This window comes from Acanthisitta chloris, unplaced genomic scaffold, assembly GCF_000695815.1.
Source record: "Acanthisitta chloris isolate BGI_N310 unplaced genomic scaffold, ASM69581v1 scaffold4075, whole genome shotgun sequence".
NCBI lineage: Eukaryota > Metazoa > Chordata > Aves > Passeriformes > Acanthisittidae > Acanthisitta > Acanthisitta chloris.
Window position 1 is genome coordinate 20,448 of NW_008671933.1, and position 14,801 is coordinate 35,248.

At 40.6% G+C, this 14,801-nt stretch overlaps 1 protein-coding gene across 3 annotated transcripts in view; it reads left to right on the forward strand.

Moving 5' to 3' along the window:
* Positions 1–2,045: 2,045 nt before the first annotated feature.
* Positions 2,046–14,801, forward strand: part of ABI1 (abl-interactor 1) — a 55,707-nt gene continuing 42,951 nt past the window's right edge. For all 3 annotated transcript variants that reach the window (XM_009074293.1, XM_009074294.1, XM_009074295.1), the window contains exon 1: positions 2,046–2,210. In XM_009074293.1, coding sequence (XP_009072541.1) covers positions 2,181–2,210 — 30 coding nt within the window. In that variant the 5' untranslated portion in view covers positions 2,046–2,180. The remainder of the gene's footprint in view (positions 2,211–14,801) is intronic.

A 14,801-nucleotide genomic window follows, 5' to 3' on the forward strand; every position in this document is an offset into this window, starting at 1 on the left:
ATCTACAGTGGAGTTTATACAACAAGTTACACTGTGTTGACTGTGTCTAGTTCGGTAAACCTTTTATTTCAGATACCACTGAAGCTGCTATCTGCATTTTCATCATTGTCCAGAGTGGCAGAAGTTCAAGTAGAAATCATCAGTTGCTTTCTTTAGGCTGTAGATTAGAAGGACAATGTTATTAAAGTCACTGCTAGTGGTGATTTGAAGTTTAAAATGCCTTTGGAAAGCCAGTGTGCTTTGTGAAATTCATTTTTTTTTAACCTCTGCAATTGTTTTGCTGATGTTTCACCAGCAAAATTTGTTTTCTAAAGAAGCAAAAATGACTCTTAGTAATGTTTTCTGACAGCTAAAAATGTCAGTACTCTTTTTAGGTGAAAGGTAGCTTTGCTTACATTTGGAAATACTAAAAAATGGAGTTTACATTGTGTGTCCTTAGTGCATGCAATAGCTGTTGTGCCTTTTAGCAATCTATTGTGTTGAACTGTTCTTGGTACTTCACATTGTAGAAGGTATCTGTATATGAATCCTTTTGAAGGATGGCATTAACCTAGTGTTCTGGTAAGTGTCAAAACATTGCTAGGACATCATGAATATGAGCAAAATTCCTGGACTGGGGGAGTTCACCCTTGTTTAAGAAATCTTTAATTAAAAGGTAGCCTAGCATAGTATGTATGTATTTAGGTCATGCTGCAGCTTCATAATGTATATGAACAGCTTGCCTTCTGTTTTTCCTCTTAAAAATAAGAGACAGGATTTAAAAATGAATGAATGCATGGAAAGTGGAAAACTCAGGGCTCAGTTGAATGCTAATGGAATGTCTTTGTTTCCTTACTTTGTGCTTAACATTGTAACTCCTGCATACAATTCGGGTAGGGTGTTACTGTAAGAAATCAACGATAAAAATAGAAGTCTAGTTGGAAAGGGCTGTGAATATGAACCTTTTGGTTGCTGAGATAAGCTGTCTATTTCACAAATAAATAAAATTGGGAGGAAACTATGCTAGCACAAAGTAGTTAATTGTGTACTGCAGCTCTTTCTTATGCAGTGCACCTTTCCTGCAAATGGAAGGAAAGGGAATTCTGGATAGCTGCAGTTTGCAGGTTGGGTCACAGGTTGGCTTCCACTGCCAGCTCCCAAGGTGTGATACAGGGAGCACTTTGGAGTGGGGTCTGTGTGTGTGTGTTTTCCTGGTGGAGGTGGTGTTGGTACCTCCCATCCTGCCAGAGAGAGGTTCAAGTCATGTAAAGAGCTGATGATCTTGGACAGGAAGCTGTCCTCTGACTAGGGAGCAATGCCTCAGGGCAGATTGAGGACTTCACCTTGGCAAGGTGTGATTTCTGTTAGAAAGTGATCCTTTCCTTATATTTTTGCCCTTCAGGGGAAGCTTATGCTCCCTTCTAATACCTCAAAATATGTGTGTCTTCTCAGTCAATTATGCACTTTCTCAGCTCTCAAGGTCAGTTTATTAAGCTTTTGTGTGAGGAGGGATAATTTCACAAATACTCTTACATTCAGGAGGCCTCTGAGAGTGCTCTGCTCACCCTTCTGGAATGAGAGTAGTAGCCAGCATACCTGAAGGGTTGGATTTGTAGATGGCATGTATAGAAAGGGACACCCAACTGTGGGAAAATATATTTCTATCTCAATTGGCATGGGCTGCATGACCTCATAAGGGATGGCAGAAGGTGTGTTTTGGTGCATTTTCGTGGGGAATTGGAGGCTTTTTGAGAAATGAAGAATTGGACAGGCCTTAGAAATTCAACTCCAACAAATCATAGTAGTGTTTTTCTTACCAAATGAATTGTTTCTTGTGTGTAATTTTATTAAGGTTGAAGTATTTTTCAGTTTCTTTGTCTGCTCTGTATGATTGAGAATTTTTAAAATGTGATTAAGTACCTTGATGCAGATTAAGTACCTTGACTGCACAGTCAGTTCCTGATCACAGATTCTTCTAAATACAGGTTGTATTTTTTGTCCTGTCCTTTTTCCCTGCCTTTTTCCTGGTCTTAAAGGAGGTATCTTATTCTTTTGTTTTACAGGCTCCAGATAAAAGGAAAGCATTAGAAGAGACCAAAGCCTACACAACTCAGTCTCTAGCCAGTGTTGCTTATCAGATCAATGCACTGGCCAACAATGTATTACAACTGCTGGACATCCAAGCATCCCAGCTACGGAGGATGGAGTCCTCCATCAACCATATCTCTCAGGTAATTCTGTTGTTTTAATCAAGGACTGACAGTGTTGGAGGAGGCATTATAATGTCTCTTGTATTATTGAGCTGGATAGTTTTTGTTGACTTCTTTGAATTTTCTGAGTATTATGATAGAAAGTGGTAAGGCTTTTTTGTTCTAATATTTATGAAAGCCACTTTGTGATAAAGGTCATGACCAAAATAAAATAGTTCCTAGATCAAGAAGTGCTGGGATTATATTTGGTTTAAAGCAGGAATTAATTATTAAGATTCCAAGATCTGAAGCTGTAGCTGAGGGGAGGGGTAGAGAGGAGGATTCTGTTTCTGAAGGAAATCCAGTTAGAAGTGCCATATGAGTGGTGATATTTTATTTAACATTGGAATGTATGCAGCAAATTTGTTTTCGTACCCTTGCAGGATGTAATTTCATGTGCTGTGTGGAGGGGGAGAGAGGTTCACATGCTGCCACTACCTTCTCAAGCCAAACTTTCTCAGCCAAGACTGTTGAATGAGTGAGCTGACCTGACTTGTACTGTGGCTGCAGTATTCCTAGAGTTGCTGCAGTGAGGACATGGAAATAGATGACAAGAGAGAACAGGCCTACCCCTGTATTCCCCTGGCTAAAGCTTCACCCTGGCTGTCTGCTTCTGGGCAGTGGGGGGAAGAGTTGCTGCTGCTGCTGCCTGCCTTGTGCCCGATGGTTGGTCTGATTGTGTGGTAACTCAGCCAAAAAATGTCTGCTGTGTTTAATCTGGAAGTGGCTTGTTGCATAACCAGGTGTGTGCCATGCTAGTGCCAGTGAAGGCAGGGATAGGACTCAGTTATTTCACCCTTACATTGCCTTTCTGAAGTTGCCTTGAGTGTCTACTCTGCCATACGCTCGTATTGAAATTCAGTCAGATCTTTCCTGAGCTTTGTCCTATGCCTGTCTGAGATGTATCATAAACAAATCTCAGAGGATTCAACCTAGGCTGTTCTTCAGTGCAGCCAGTGAATGAATAACCTTAGGTGGTCAACCAGTATCCTGTTAGTGGTACACCATAGACCAAGTATTTGAAAGAAAATGCTTCTCATGCCTCTGCTGTCTATTCTATCTCCCTATAGACCCTACTAACCTCTGCTTACTGTTCTTTTAGAGTCATGCTTTCTAAACATCTTTGTTAAATGGCTGCACAGTGCTTCACTAAAAGCATGTCAGCAGGGAGAAGATTCCAGTGCCTGTGGAAGGGCCCTCCTAGTAACAAACCTGTGAAAAAATCTTGTCAAATTAATATGTGCTGAGAACTAAACAAGCTGTGTGGAGTATTTAAAAGGTACCTGCCACTGAAACAGGAAAGTAGGAGGAAATAAAATTGCTGTAGATAAGTTTCTTGTTATGTATTCAGAGATTTCTTGAGGTTGGAATTACAGCTACCTCTGAAGAAATTACTGGATAAAGGAATGAACCTATAGACTTTCCCAAGCATTGGATGCCCTTTTATACGGAGCACATCTTTTCTTACATGTTTCAGAGCCGCAGTGTGTGTATAGTGATTATTGTTAAATTCTCATTGGCCCACTAATATGACTAACCATGGAAAAAGCCAAAATGTTTGATACTAGCACAAGAGGTGTTAACCCTCTGTACTATTTGCTGCTTGAATTGAAGGCACTATGCTGAAAGCTATTGGGTCACCTGATACATGAACTGTTTGCTAAAGACTGTGAACAATCAGTGCTTTGTAGAGCTCTTGAGGAGTGTTTAGCAAGGTCACTTGCTTGTAGTTTCTGTCCTGGTTGGTCTTTCCTGAAACTAATCCTTGCTTATAAATGAGCCTCTGCAGACTAATTTTGTAGAATTAAACTGGATGCAGATAACACACACATACCAGCTCAGCTATTTGCTTTGAAATGTTTCTGCTCAAGTGCTTCAAGTGCGTTTCTTAAATCTGCTGTGCAATTGCTTTCGTAGACTGTTTTTAAATGCTCCAAGATCTCCAGGGTGTCTTTCCCTTGTGCTTGTATCAGTTGTGAATATTTTCATGCCACTAAAGCATGGGGATGAACAAATTGTCAAAATGGAATTCTTCTCCATGAAAGAAATACTGCCTAGAAACACAAATCTGAGGCATTGCTGGTCAATTACTCAATTCTGGGTTTTGCAAAAAAGAGCAGTTATCTGTGAAATAAGGTACAATTTGATAGTTCTTTCTAAAGAAGAAAATCCTGTGGCTCTTCTGACCTACAGGCAGTTTCTGTTCCCACACAGTGTTTCAGTTCCCTCTGCTTGTTTTCCAGAATGACTGTAGGCTAAATGACTGGATAGCTAATCCTGACTAGTAGTCACTCATTATTTTTCCTAGCTATGTATCTTCTTCACTGGAAAAAGCACTCATAAAAAGTTAGGTGTTGGACTAACGTGTTTTGATGTTACTGGAGCTTAATTTTACAGCTGGAAAGTGTGCTTGGTTTTATAGGAAAAAATTAATTCAGCGTTGGTTTCTTGTTGAGCAGAAACAGAGAGGCCTCACATGAGTAATCACACTGTGGTGAGGGAGCGCCGTTCTGAGCACACGGAGGTAGTGAACAGCTCCAGGAATGGCTTTCATGTAGCAGCCAGAGCAAAAGCCTGCCCAGCTGCATCTGTATTTTCTGCAGTCACAGTTGTCTTTCAGCTGTAATGCATGGGTCTGGAATGACCTGCCACGTAATTATTTACTATGCCCAGTATATGGGGCTGTGCATATACAGCTCAGCAATCTGGTTTAAACCCTTCATATTGACTTTGAGCATTGCCAAGCTTGCTTTACCTTTCCAAGCTGCTTTGATATGGCAGAACAGAGACTTGATCACAGTTCTTGAGAAGTTTGCAAACCTTTCTGGTGTAAGGGATCCTACTCATCCTGTTAGGCAAAATTTGGGAGGAAAAAAGTGTATACTTTGGGCCAACATGAACATCAAGTGATCATTAAAGGCATTAAGGTTAGCAAATATGGCCCAGTCTACAAGAAGGGTGAGAAGGAGTATCTAGGGAACTACAGACCTGTCAGTCTCATCTTGGTGCTGGGAAAGGTCATGGAACAGATCATTTTGAGTGCCATCATGTGGCATCTGCAGCCAGGGCATTAGGCCCAGCCAGCATGGGTTTGTGAAAGGCAGGTCCCCTTTGACCAGTGTGATCTCCTTCTGTGACAAGGGGACCTGCTTAGTAGGTGAGGGAAAGGCTGTGGTTGTGTCTACCTGGACCTTAATAAAACCTTTGGCAGAGATAAATTTTTTGCTGATTCATTTCCACAAACTTCAGGGGAATGAAGATGGGACAGCCAGATTCATCAGAGGAGAGAGAGGTTGTCAGGGACATTCTTGCTTACTGTGTCAAAACTGAAAATTGTTAGCAGATCAGCATTCACATTTATGTTTGAGCAGCAGCAGTACTGGGTATAGTAACTATTTCTTTTTTTCTCCCCCTCTACATAAACAGTTTTTTAAATAGCTCAGTATTTAAATTCAAGCATGAAGAAAGCTATAGATTCCTTTTGTAAGAAATTATGATTTACACCAGGAAACACTGCCTCCCCTCAAACATTCAGTGTTAAGATTTTCTTCTGCATCTGAAGCTTTCCTCTAATGTGAAATAGGGACTATTGCTAAACAGAATGTTCTAAAAGCGTAACTCTCAGCAAAAAAAAAAAAAAGATAGGTGTGCATCGTTTGCTACCATTAAAAGTTAAAATCTTGTAGATCTAAAAAAAATTAAAAAATCCCTGAGTTAGTACAGAATAATCTTGCCTATTGCCATCCATGTCTAATTAATTGCATGCATAATTCAAGTGCTGTGTGCAAGCAGAAAGCCAAATACCTATTGTTTTTATGATGTGGTTGTCTAGCTAAAGTCAGGGCAATAGTGCAGACATGCAGATGTTTTCTTATAGACCATCACTCATAGACACCACTGCCAAATACCAAGGCCTTTCCCTTGGGTGTGCAACCAGTCAGGATTGATGTGGATTAGGTTTCAGAGAAGCTCTGCTGAATGTTTTGGGGTTTGAAGGGGTGAGCTTCTAAGTAGTAGCAAATTGGTGTTTGATGACAGGGAAGAGGAGCACAAGAGCTGTTAGATGCTCAGCAGGTCTTTGATGTTTGAAGCGGCATAAGGCAGTCCATGTACAGTGTGGACACTTTATGTTTGAATTTGTGGAAAAGAGATTTCTCTCAGCATGTATACTTTGGATTAATGTGATATTGCATTTATGGATTGTGTTATATGATCACAACACAGTTCAGCTTCATGTTTGAAAGCCAGGAAGTAGAACGAGGGTAGGAAATGTGACAAATCATCTGCTGATGAATGTGGGTGGTCATGCCTAGGAACAAGTAATTATGCGAAGTACTTTAGTACGGTTATGGAAAGGAGCAAAAGACCTTTTCAGATCCTCTTAGTGATGACTGGATGTGCTTCCAAAGTACAGCTGTCCAGGTACTTTTACCCTGAAGTTGCCTCTTTGAGAAGAAGAGAATGCTTAAAACCCTGACCTTTGTCTCTGACCTGAAGGAATACATGGGCTACATGAAAGAACTGTTAACTGGAAAGAAAATTAGCTAGAACTAGCAAATGGTTGATGGCTGCTAACAAGCAGGGTCAGTACTGGAGCCTGCACTGTTCAGAACATTCTTTGGAAGCCATTCAGAACATAAAGCATGTCCTCAACAAATCTGGGAATAATTCTAAATCAGGAAAGGTGATTCATATGCTGAATGGCAGAGCTTCAGCACATAGGAGCCTTATTGAACCAGCAAAAGCCTTGGGAAACTGGATAATGTGCAAGGCCCTGCACCTTAGATGGAATAACCCCATGCATTTGTGTGCTCTGGGAGGTGACTCTGTGAGTAGCCATGTGCTGAAAAAGGATCTGGTGTGCTGATGGGCACTGTGCTGAGCATGAGCCAACAACACAAGGCCATATAAGTGAGTGAAGCAGCGTGGCAGGGCTGCTTGGGGAAGAGTGTGGCTGGCAGATGAAAGGCAGTGATTGGGGTCTGCTCTGCAGTGATGGTACTTCATCTGGAGCACTGTGTCCATTTTTATTTTGATCACCCCTGCTGTGTTCCAGAGTGTTTTAGGGAAACTGGAGATAGTCCACCAGAGAGGGATGCTGAGATGGTCAGGGGCATGGAGCATGCAGCCTACAAGGAGATGTTGAAGGAGTTGTGCTTGTTTGCTCTGACAAAGAGAAAGCAAAGCAATGAGATTATGGTAGCCTATTAATACTGAAGTCTGTTTCTGTCTTTGCATTTAGTCTTTAGCTTGGTAGTGACAGTGTAATGTTGAACAGTTAGCCACAAGTTGAAGCTCAACAGGTTAATACGTGGTGCTGGGAAAATCTGTTTTATTTTGGAGCATGGTGCAACACTGGAACAGGTTACCCTCTGCCATGACTCTTTTCAGTGTTACACTGCAGTAGCTGTATATGTCCTACAACCTGACTTACGTATTTGCAAGCATGCCATAAACTATAGGAACTAAATGGTGAAGGCAGAGACAATTACAAAGTCAGGGGAGAAGCTGCCACCCTGTATCTAGAGATTTTTGTAAGCTCCACTTCCATACAAACTTTTCTTTCTACATGTCCAAAAGTATGTGAAGAGACCGAAAAGTACCTGAAGGAACTAAAGCATCATCTAATCTTGCAGGAGCTAAAGCATCATCTGATGTTGTAGGGCAATGTCTCTTGGACTGTCGTTGCTCGTCAACAGACACAAATATTCTACATACTCTAAATACAGAAAAGAAACTTGCACATTTTGCTTAGATTAACCTTGCCTTGGGTGATGTTCCCTCTCCTAACAAAGTGCTGACTGTTATCTCTGTGGCCTTTGCTTCACATCCTGTTCTTCCTGTTCTCTCTGTGATAGAGGACAAGGCTCTGAGAAGTTGTACTGTGCTCGCTCTGCTTATCTGTCTGCTTATGAATATTATTGCTAACTTTGTGCTTATTGGCTTCTGCATGATAGATATAAATTGCAAAGAATGTAATATAATGTGTAAAGGTTGCCTTGTCAGCTGTTCTGTTGAGAAATCCCCTTCATGTCCGCAAATGAATACACATAGGATCTGTCTGTAATTCCCATACAGTTCAGCTGATGCAGTCAAAAAAACCCTCAGCACATGACCAACAAAAAAAATCAAAGCACCCTCCTCCCCATGATACTTAGTTATGTACACCTATGAGAGCAGCTATAACATCAGCCTTTCTGTGACAGGGAAGAGCAGTTGCTTTGATGAGGAAGAAACTGAGCCAGAAACTTTTGTTTACCACTTTTTTTTTCCCCCCCTTGTGAATGCAGGGTTTTGAACATATTTTTAGGGAATGCCCCCCCCCTTTGTGAATGCAGGGTTTTGAACATATTTTTAGGGAATGGGGGATGTTGCTAACTTTAATAGCCATTGACTGTAATGAATTCCTTCATATGCTTATTCCCATTCCACAGCCTGGTAGAAGGGCAGTCTGAATGCATAGTTTTCAATGTGTTTTAGGCCATTAAAGTCTCCTTTCTGCTCAATGGGTATTTGGCTGTAAGCTCTAGATACCTCATTAAATACTAAATTAAGAGTCCTGATGCAGCCTCTTGGTTTCTGAAATCACATCCAAAAATCTCAGGACTGTGAGCATTATTCTGAAAGGCCTTTTGATAATTTTGTGCAACAAAGGAGTCATTGGTGTTTGTGCAGTCTTTTTAATAAAAACCTCATATCTGGAAGATATACCACATAGATGAAATGCATCACTAACCTGCTATGAAGTAACATATTGGACTTTTCAAGGAGTCTTGGTTTTTTTTCCTTTAGATGCATCTGATTAGATTGTTGCCTGAAATTAGTTTTCCTTCTGTTTCAAGTCTCGGTATACCAGTAGTCTTCACATGTGCATAGTTCCTGGTTAACACTGAATTAAGGTTTTGTTATCTCTGTCAATGTTGTAGTTGCATAAATACAATGTATGAGGTCATGATAAGAATAATTTTGCCCAATACAGCAGCAGGTAACCAGCTACCAAAGCACTTAGTCAGCAGCATTACCTATGCCATCCAGTTCAGTTTTCATGTCAGCTGGGTAGTGTTGTGCTCGAGCTGATTATATTTGGGGAAAAGGAGGGGAAAAGCAAGTACAAGAAGCTGATTGTGGAGCAGATGAGTCTTGGTTGTACCATCACTGAGGCTGCCCCTCTTCATAATCTCAGTGCTTTCTGCTGGCTGGTTTTACTGAGGGCACATGAGTACATAGTTAATGTTGATCTGCAGATGGAAAACCAAATAATGATTCACGTGAGTGTTTTATAAGCCAGTACTAACACACTAACACTTTTTATGCTGCTGCTGGTTTGACTTTATTCTCTTTACTAGCAGCCTTTTGGGATCCTTTGGTATCTGTTAGGCACATCTTGTAAAAGCCCCCTTACAGGTCATATATATGCAGTGAACACTTTTATTAGTTCATGGGAGGTCTATGAATGACTTAGTAGCTGCTCTTCTAAAACTGGGACAACTTCTGGTGGTTTACTGTAATGTTGAAAAAGTGTGTATGAAGTGTGGAAATCTGTCCAGCTGTGTTAATCTTACTAAACACCTATGTGGCTGCTGAGCCCCAGTGTGTATCCTTTCTCTTCCCCAGGATCATCTGGAACAGCACCACTTCTGCAATTACTGGGGCAGTCACAGAGCACAAAGTGAAGTTTCCCTTTACTGTATTGGACAAAAGTGTGTGTGAAATAGTTGATATAATTTATGGCTAAACATCTAAATAGAAATAGGTTACCATGAACTTTATTTATTCAGATATTCTGGGGAATATTGTTGGTTCTTGACTGACCCTGCTGCAAGTGCCATCATGGACAGGGCATAGTGATGGTGCTAGAATTAAAGTCGTAAATTTGGTTGGTTAAAAGCTGTACAGTATATAGGATTTTCCTTTTTTGAGAAAAGTGGAAATATTATTTGGACTAGCACAGTTTGAGTGAGAACTAGCAGAGGCTATGATTTGCTTTTTCAGTCATTCCCATTTGGAATGCTGACTGCCTGTAGAAATAACCACCATAGAAGTGTCTACCTCTTCCTCAATTCCAGAAGATCGTAGAAATAACCACCATAGAAGTATGTCTACCTCTTCCTCAATTCCAGAAGAAAGATTACTAAAGCTGGCATTTTCCTTTTTAATATTAATTTCTGGTTCCAGCAAATAGGTACATTATTTAATAATTTTACTTAACATTGTGCCTAATTATATCTTAAAGCCACAAAAATTTAAGTAGTATATGAACATGGAATCACAGGTTTTGTATGCTGTTTGCTTCCTCTTTGAGAATCTGCTGAATAGCTAGGAATTTTTGCTGAATGTGTGCTTGTATGGGTGCTAATGTTCAGTGGTTTTCTAGCTTTACCTGTTCATGCCTAAAAGCACTTGCTTTTTCCCCTCACATGTTGTCCTAGGATGATTATTTACAGTGGGTCCATCAGTAGAGTTCAGTGTGGTCTCACACCAGGATTGAAGCACAGCTTGCCATTTCTCTTAACTGGCTTCTCTGTCTTTGCTTGTGAGAGAGGAATAATGTCTTGTCAACCTGATCTTGTCATTCTATCTCAAATTCCTGTATGTGGCAAAATTGGAAGCAACAAGGGTATGATTAAAAGCTTTTAGGAGTTCCATACAAAGTAAGAACAAGTAGGATGGGGACCTTAGAGTGAAAAGGGGTTGTGATGGAAATAATAAAACATATTGTTACTTCAGGAAAGGTCAGTTGGGCCATCATTTGAAAATATAAAACCAAGGAAATTGAATAACAGCTGAAAGGCTTTATTTGAACATAGGAAATTCTGCTTCCTTGTTGAACTCAGTGTCTTTTAGGATTACTTTTTTTTCTTCATTTTAAGTTGCATTTTGAAACTGTGTTCAAAACTAGGCTGTGTAAGGGTGCAGGATAAACCTTCAAACCACAAATCAACCTTTATCTGACTGGAAAGGAGATAAACGTCGTCTTTGGGAAGCTGATCCTCTTTGTCCATTTATAGGATTTTCTTATGTGTGTTGTCAAGTCAAGTATTGGGCAAGATGCAGCAATGCCAGGTGTAGTACAGCACTGAAAGAGATGAGTTGTGCTGTGGATAAGGCTTGTCTCCCAAGCTAGGCTGAAAAAGGTGTTATCCAATATTTTCACTCTAATAGGCCATAGGTAGTATATGGTAAGGTAATAACATGCTTAAACACATAGCTCATGTGTGCTAGCAATTTGTTTATTCCTCTAAATAGTTCTTGAATTTCTTCTAATTAAAACCTGGATTTCAAAAGAAAAGAGAAGTAAACTTAACTTGAAATTATGCAGTTGATCTGCATGTGTGTTGTGGCAGATGAAATATGGCATTTGAGAGTGGGAGAATGGTAGAAATATTATGTTATGCTGGTGCTCCATCTCAGGGCACTTTTTGTCTGCAGTGGTGATGAGAGAGATTCTGAAGTAACTGAGGACAATTTCCATTTGGGAAATTGAGAAACCTCTAAATCATAACAGAAATGTGCTAACTTCATGTAATTATGGGTCATTAAGGTAAAGAGAGAAGTCTAGCCAAAAGGCCTGAAAAAATGAGACTTTCTCAACTATGTCATCTTTTACCTGTATCACTGTGCTTAGATTTAGGTTCCTCATACACTAAGTCTCATGTTAAGAACCAGCACTGATAGTGTCATAAGCCTGTAAGCTGATAGGAACCAGATCATCCTTTTTTTTATTAGTTCACTCTGCACACTGAGAATGATCTGCTCACCCCTTGCGTATCACTGTTTTAGCTTCCTCCTATACTGATGTATAATTAAGGATATCTGGTTTTGCCTTATGAATGGTGTTCATCCTTTTGACCTGTGGACATGTCTGTTAGTGCCTTATTTTGACAGTGGCATGACAGAACTGCTTCATGTATGTACAGTTTTGAAGCACCCCAATAGAGTGGTAGCATTTCATGGTACTCTGGCATCTGGATGCTAAAACTGGAGGAGAGAACTTCTGGGGTGTTCATGGTGCTTTGGTTAAAGTAATGAGTTTTTCCCTTTTCTTAGTACAGACTCATTAACAAATAAAAACCTTGGGAAGTGGGGGATGGTTTCCATAAGCTCTCATTGAGAGAAATTAAAGTTCAATCGCTTGGGATTTTGCAGCTCTAAGCATTCCTCCTGCAGTGCAGCATGCCCCTGGGCTGGCAGAGACAGTATCAAGCTTCAGTCCCAGTTAGCTTGCTTCTCATTTCTAGACCTCCAGACCTGGGAGCAAAAGGAGATTGAGGGTACCACAACTTCAAGTTACTTGCACCTTACTTTCAACTCAGCCTCTTTATGAGACTCTACTTCCCTGGGCTGCATGTAGTCCTTCAGTCAATGCAGAAACTCTTCAGAGGTGCTCTCTGCTAGAACTGGGTGAATTACTTGGAATAAATGTATCTAACACATATTTGGAAACTATTTGAAAAACTTCTAAAATCCTGTTTTCCACCTTTGCCTAGAATATGTTTGAGAGAGTGCTGCTGACTGGTCATTATTGGATAGTGATGGGCCACCTACCTAGTTTGAGAATATTGAGAAGCATCATCTAATCAGTAGAAAAGGAATAAAGAAAATGTGGTGTGATTTTTTCCAAATGCATTTTTAGAAACCAGAGGTTCTGCAAACAATTATGTGACTTAAGCAGACATCCTGGGAAAACAGATTGTGAGCAGTCTGCAGATCTTGCTTGGAAAATTTTCCTGTGTACTCTTCTCCTCCTGCCCATTTGCCTGGATTTCTTTATCATGGTAGTTCTTAAAACAAATATATAGTTGTTGTTTATGTTAGCTGTATACTTCTGGGAGTAAACACACTCTGTGTTGCTGAATGGATATACACAATTTAAATCCAAAAAGTATATTGGCCTCACTTAGGAAAACCAGACTTTCCCAAAGTGGTAGGGAGGAGATAGGCCACAAAAGATTGCACAGTTGTCTTTTTTTGTAGTTCATTACATTTTGTTGTGCTGTACCCCTTTATCTTTTGAGGAAATGTTTTTCTCCTCCCCAGTGCCTCCCTCCCTGACTAAGGTAACTGTAGCAGTATGTTGACCCCCACCACTTTCCTGTGCAATTAGATTTCTTGTGGATATTCAGTGAGTGTTTAACTGTACTGCACAGGTTAGTGTCCAGCTGTGCATGTGACCATGGTGGTTGTTATTGTGGGGCAGTAAGGCCTTCTCTTGAAATGCTGGAGTGTCATTCAGAGTAACCCACCACTATGTTTGGAGTGCCTCTACCAGAGCACCAGTCTACCTTCCTCAGTTAGCTTTAACCACTTCATTGGTCAATATTTGTGTGGTGTATGCCTGACCTTTTCCTTAAGTGACATCAGGAGATGGCCAGTCTCTCTTTTTCCTGCCGTTCTCTTGTGCCAGTGTTTTGTTCTCTCCCCATAACCCCTGAATTGTGGGCTTAGTAATCCTGGAGACAAGGCCTTGGAAACTGCAGATTTGTGGCTGCTTCATTCGACTGGTTTCTCTCTGCATGTCATCTCCAATGGTTGATGCTTCTCTTCTCCCTGAGCATTTGCAATCAAATTTAATCATTATGCTAATAGCTGCTCAGTGGAAATGGCTAATTTCTGAGCACATGATCAGTCTGACTGATGAATTTACTGTAGTGGTTGTAAGAATAACATGTTCAGCAGCAGGGACATCGTAGTGTACTCTGTGCCTATACAAAAGACTTCTCTTTAAGACTTGTGCTATGTTTCAACCTGCCATCAGGCTGCAGTGATTGTGTTCAGGTGCACTTGCGTGGGATGGAGCTAAGATCTGACTTCTGGGTGTGTGCATGTACAAATCTGAGATGCAGTCCAACTGGTGACATGGTTTCTTCTTAGGCCAGGGTCCTCTGCCAGAGTGCCCTGCCTTAGTCTGAAAAAGTTTTGGCTGCGTAAGGTTGTGGCTCAGTATGGGGTAAGTGCTGCTGGGAATGTTGAGGCCATCTGGATGTTACCAGCAGATGTAATTGTAGTATTTCATATCAGTAGTGGCCGAGAGTAGGAGGCTAAGGGAAATCCATTTACAGGAACAATGTGCAACTTCCTGTTTGAGTTGTGTGTGGAAATAAAAATGGCAATGGAGAAGTAGAGCAGCCTTAGCAATTCCATCTCTGCCCTGGCCCTTCCTCCCCACCCTCTCAAACTGGTGAATGTCATACATGCTTGTGATTTGGTTGTCTGTCTTTTGCTCTTACTTAATATATGTCAGATTTCAAGAACTCCAAAATAGTAATGCAGTTCTAGAAAACACGTAAGGGAATTTTTGTGAACTCCTTTTTTTTTTTTTTTTTTTGCTAGTGTCTTAATAGGCTTGCGCATCCAATGCCGTGGAAACCAGGTTTTTGAAAGAAGTTTGAGCTGAGGGAAATTCATGGTACTTCTGAGCTTGTCCTCTGTTGATGTACCTTCAGAAGGGAGAGCTGCTTATTGAAGGTGTTTGACAAATCAGAGACTGCGTCAGAAAGTTGAACCATCTTGTTCTATATTTGTCTTGGAAAACAAACGTGAGGAGCTTGTCAGATCCTAGTTGTTATGATATTC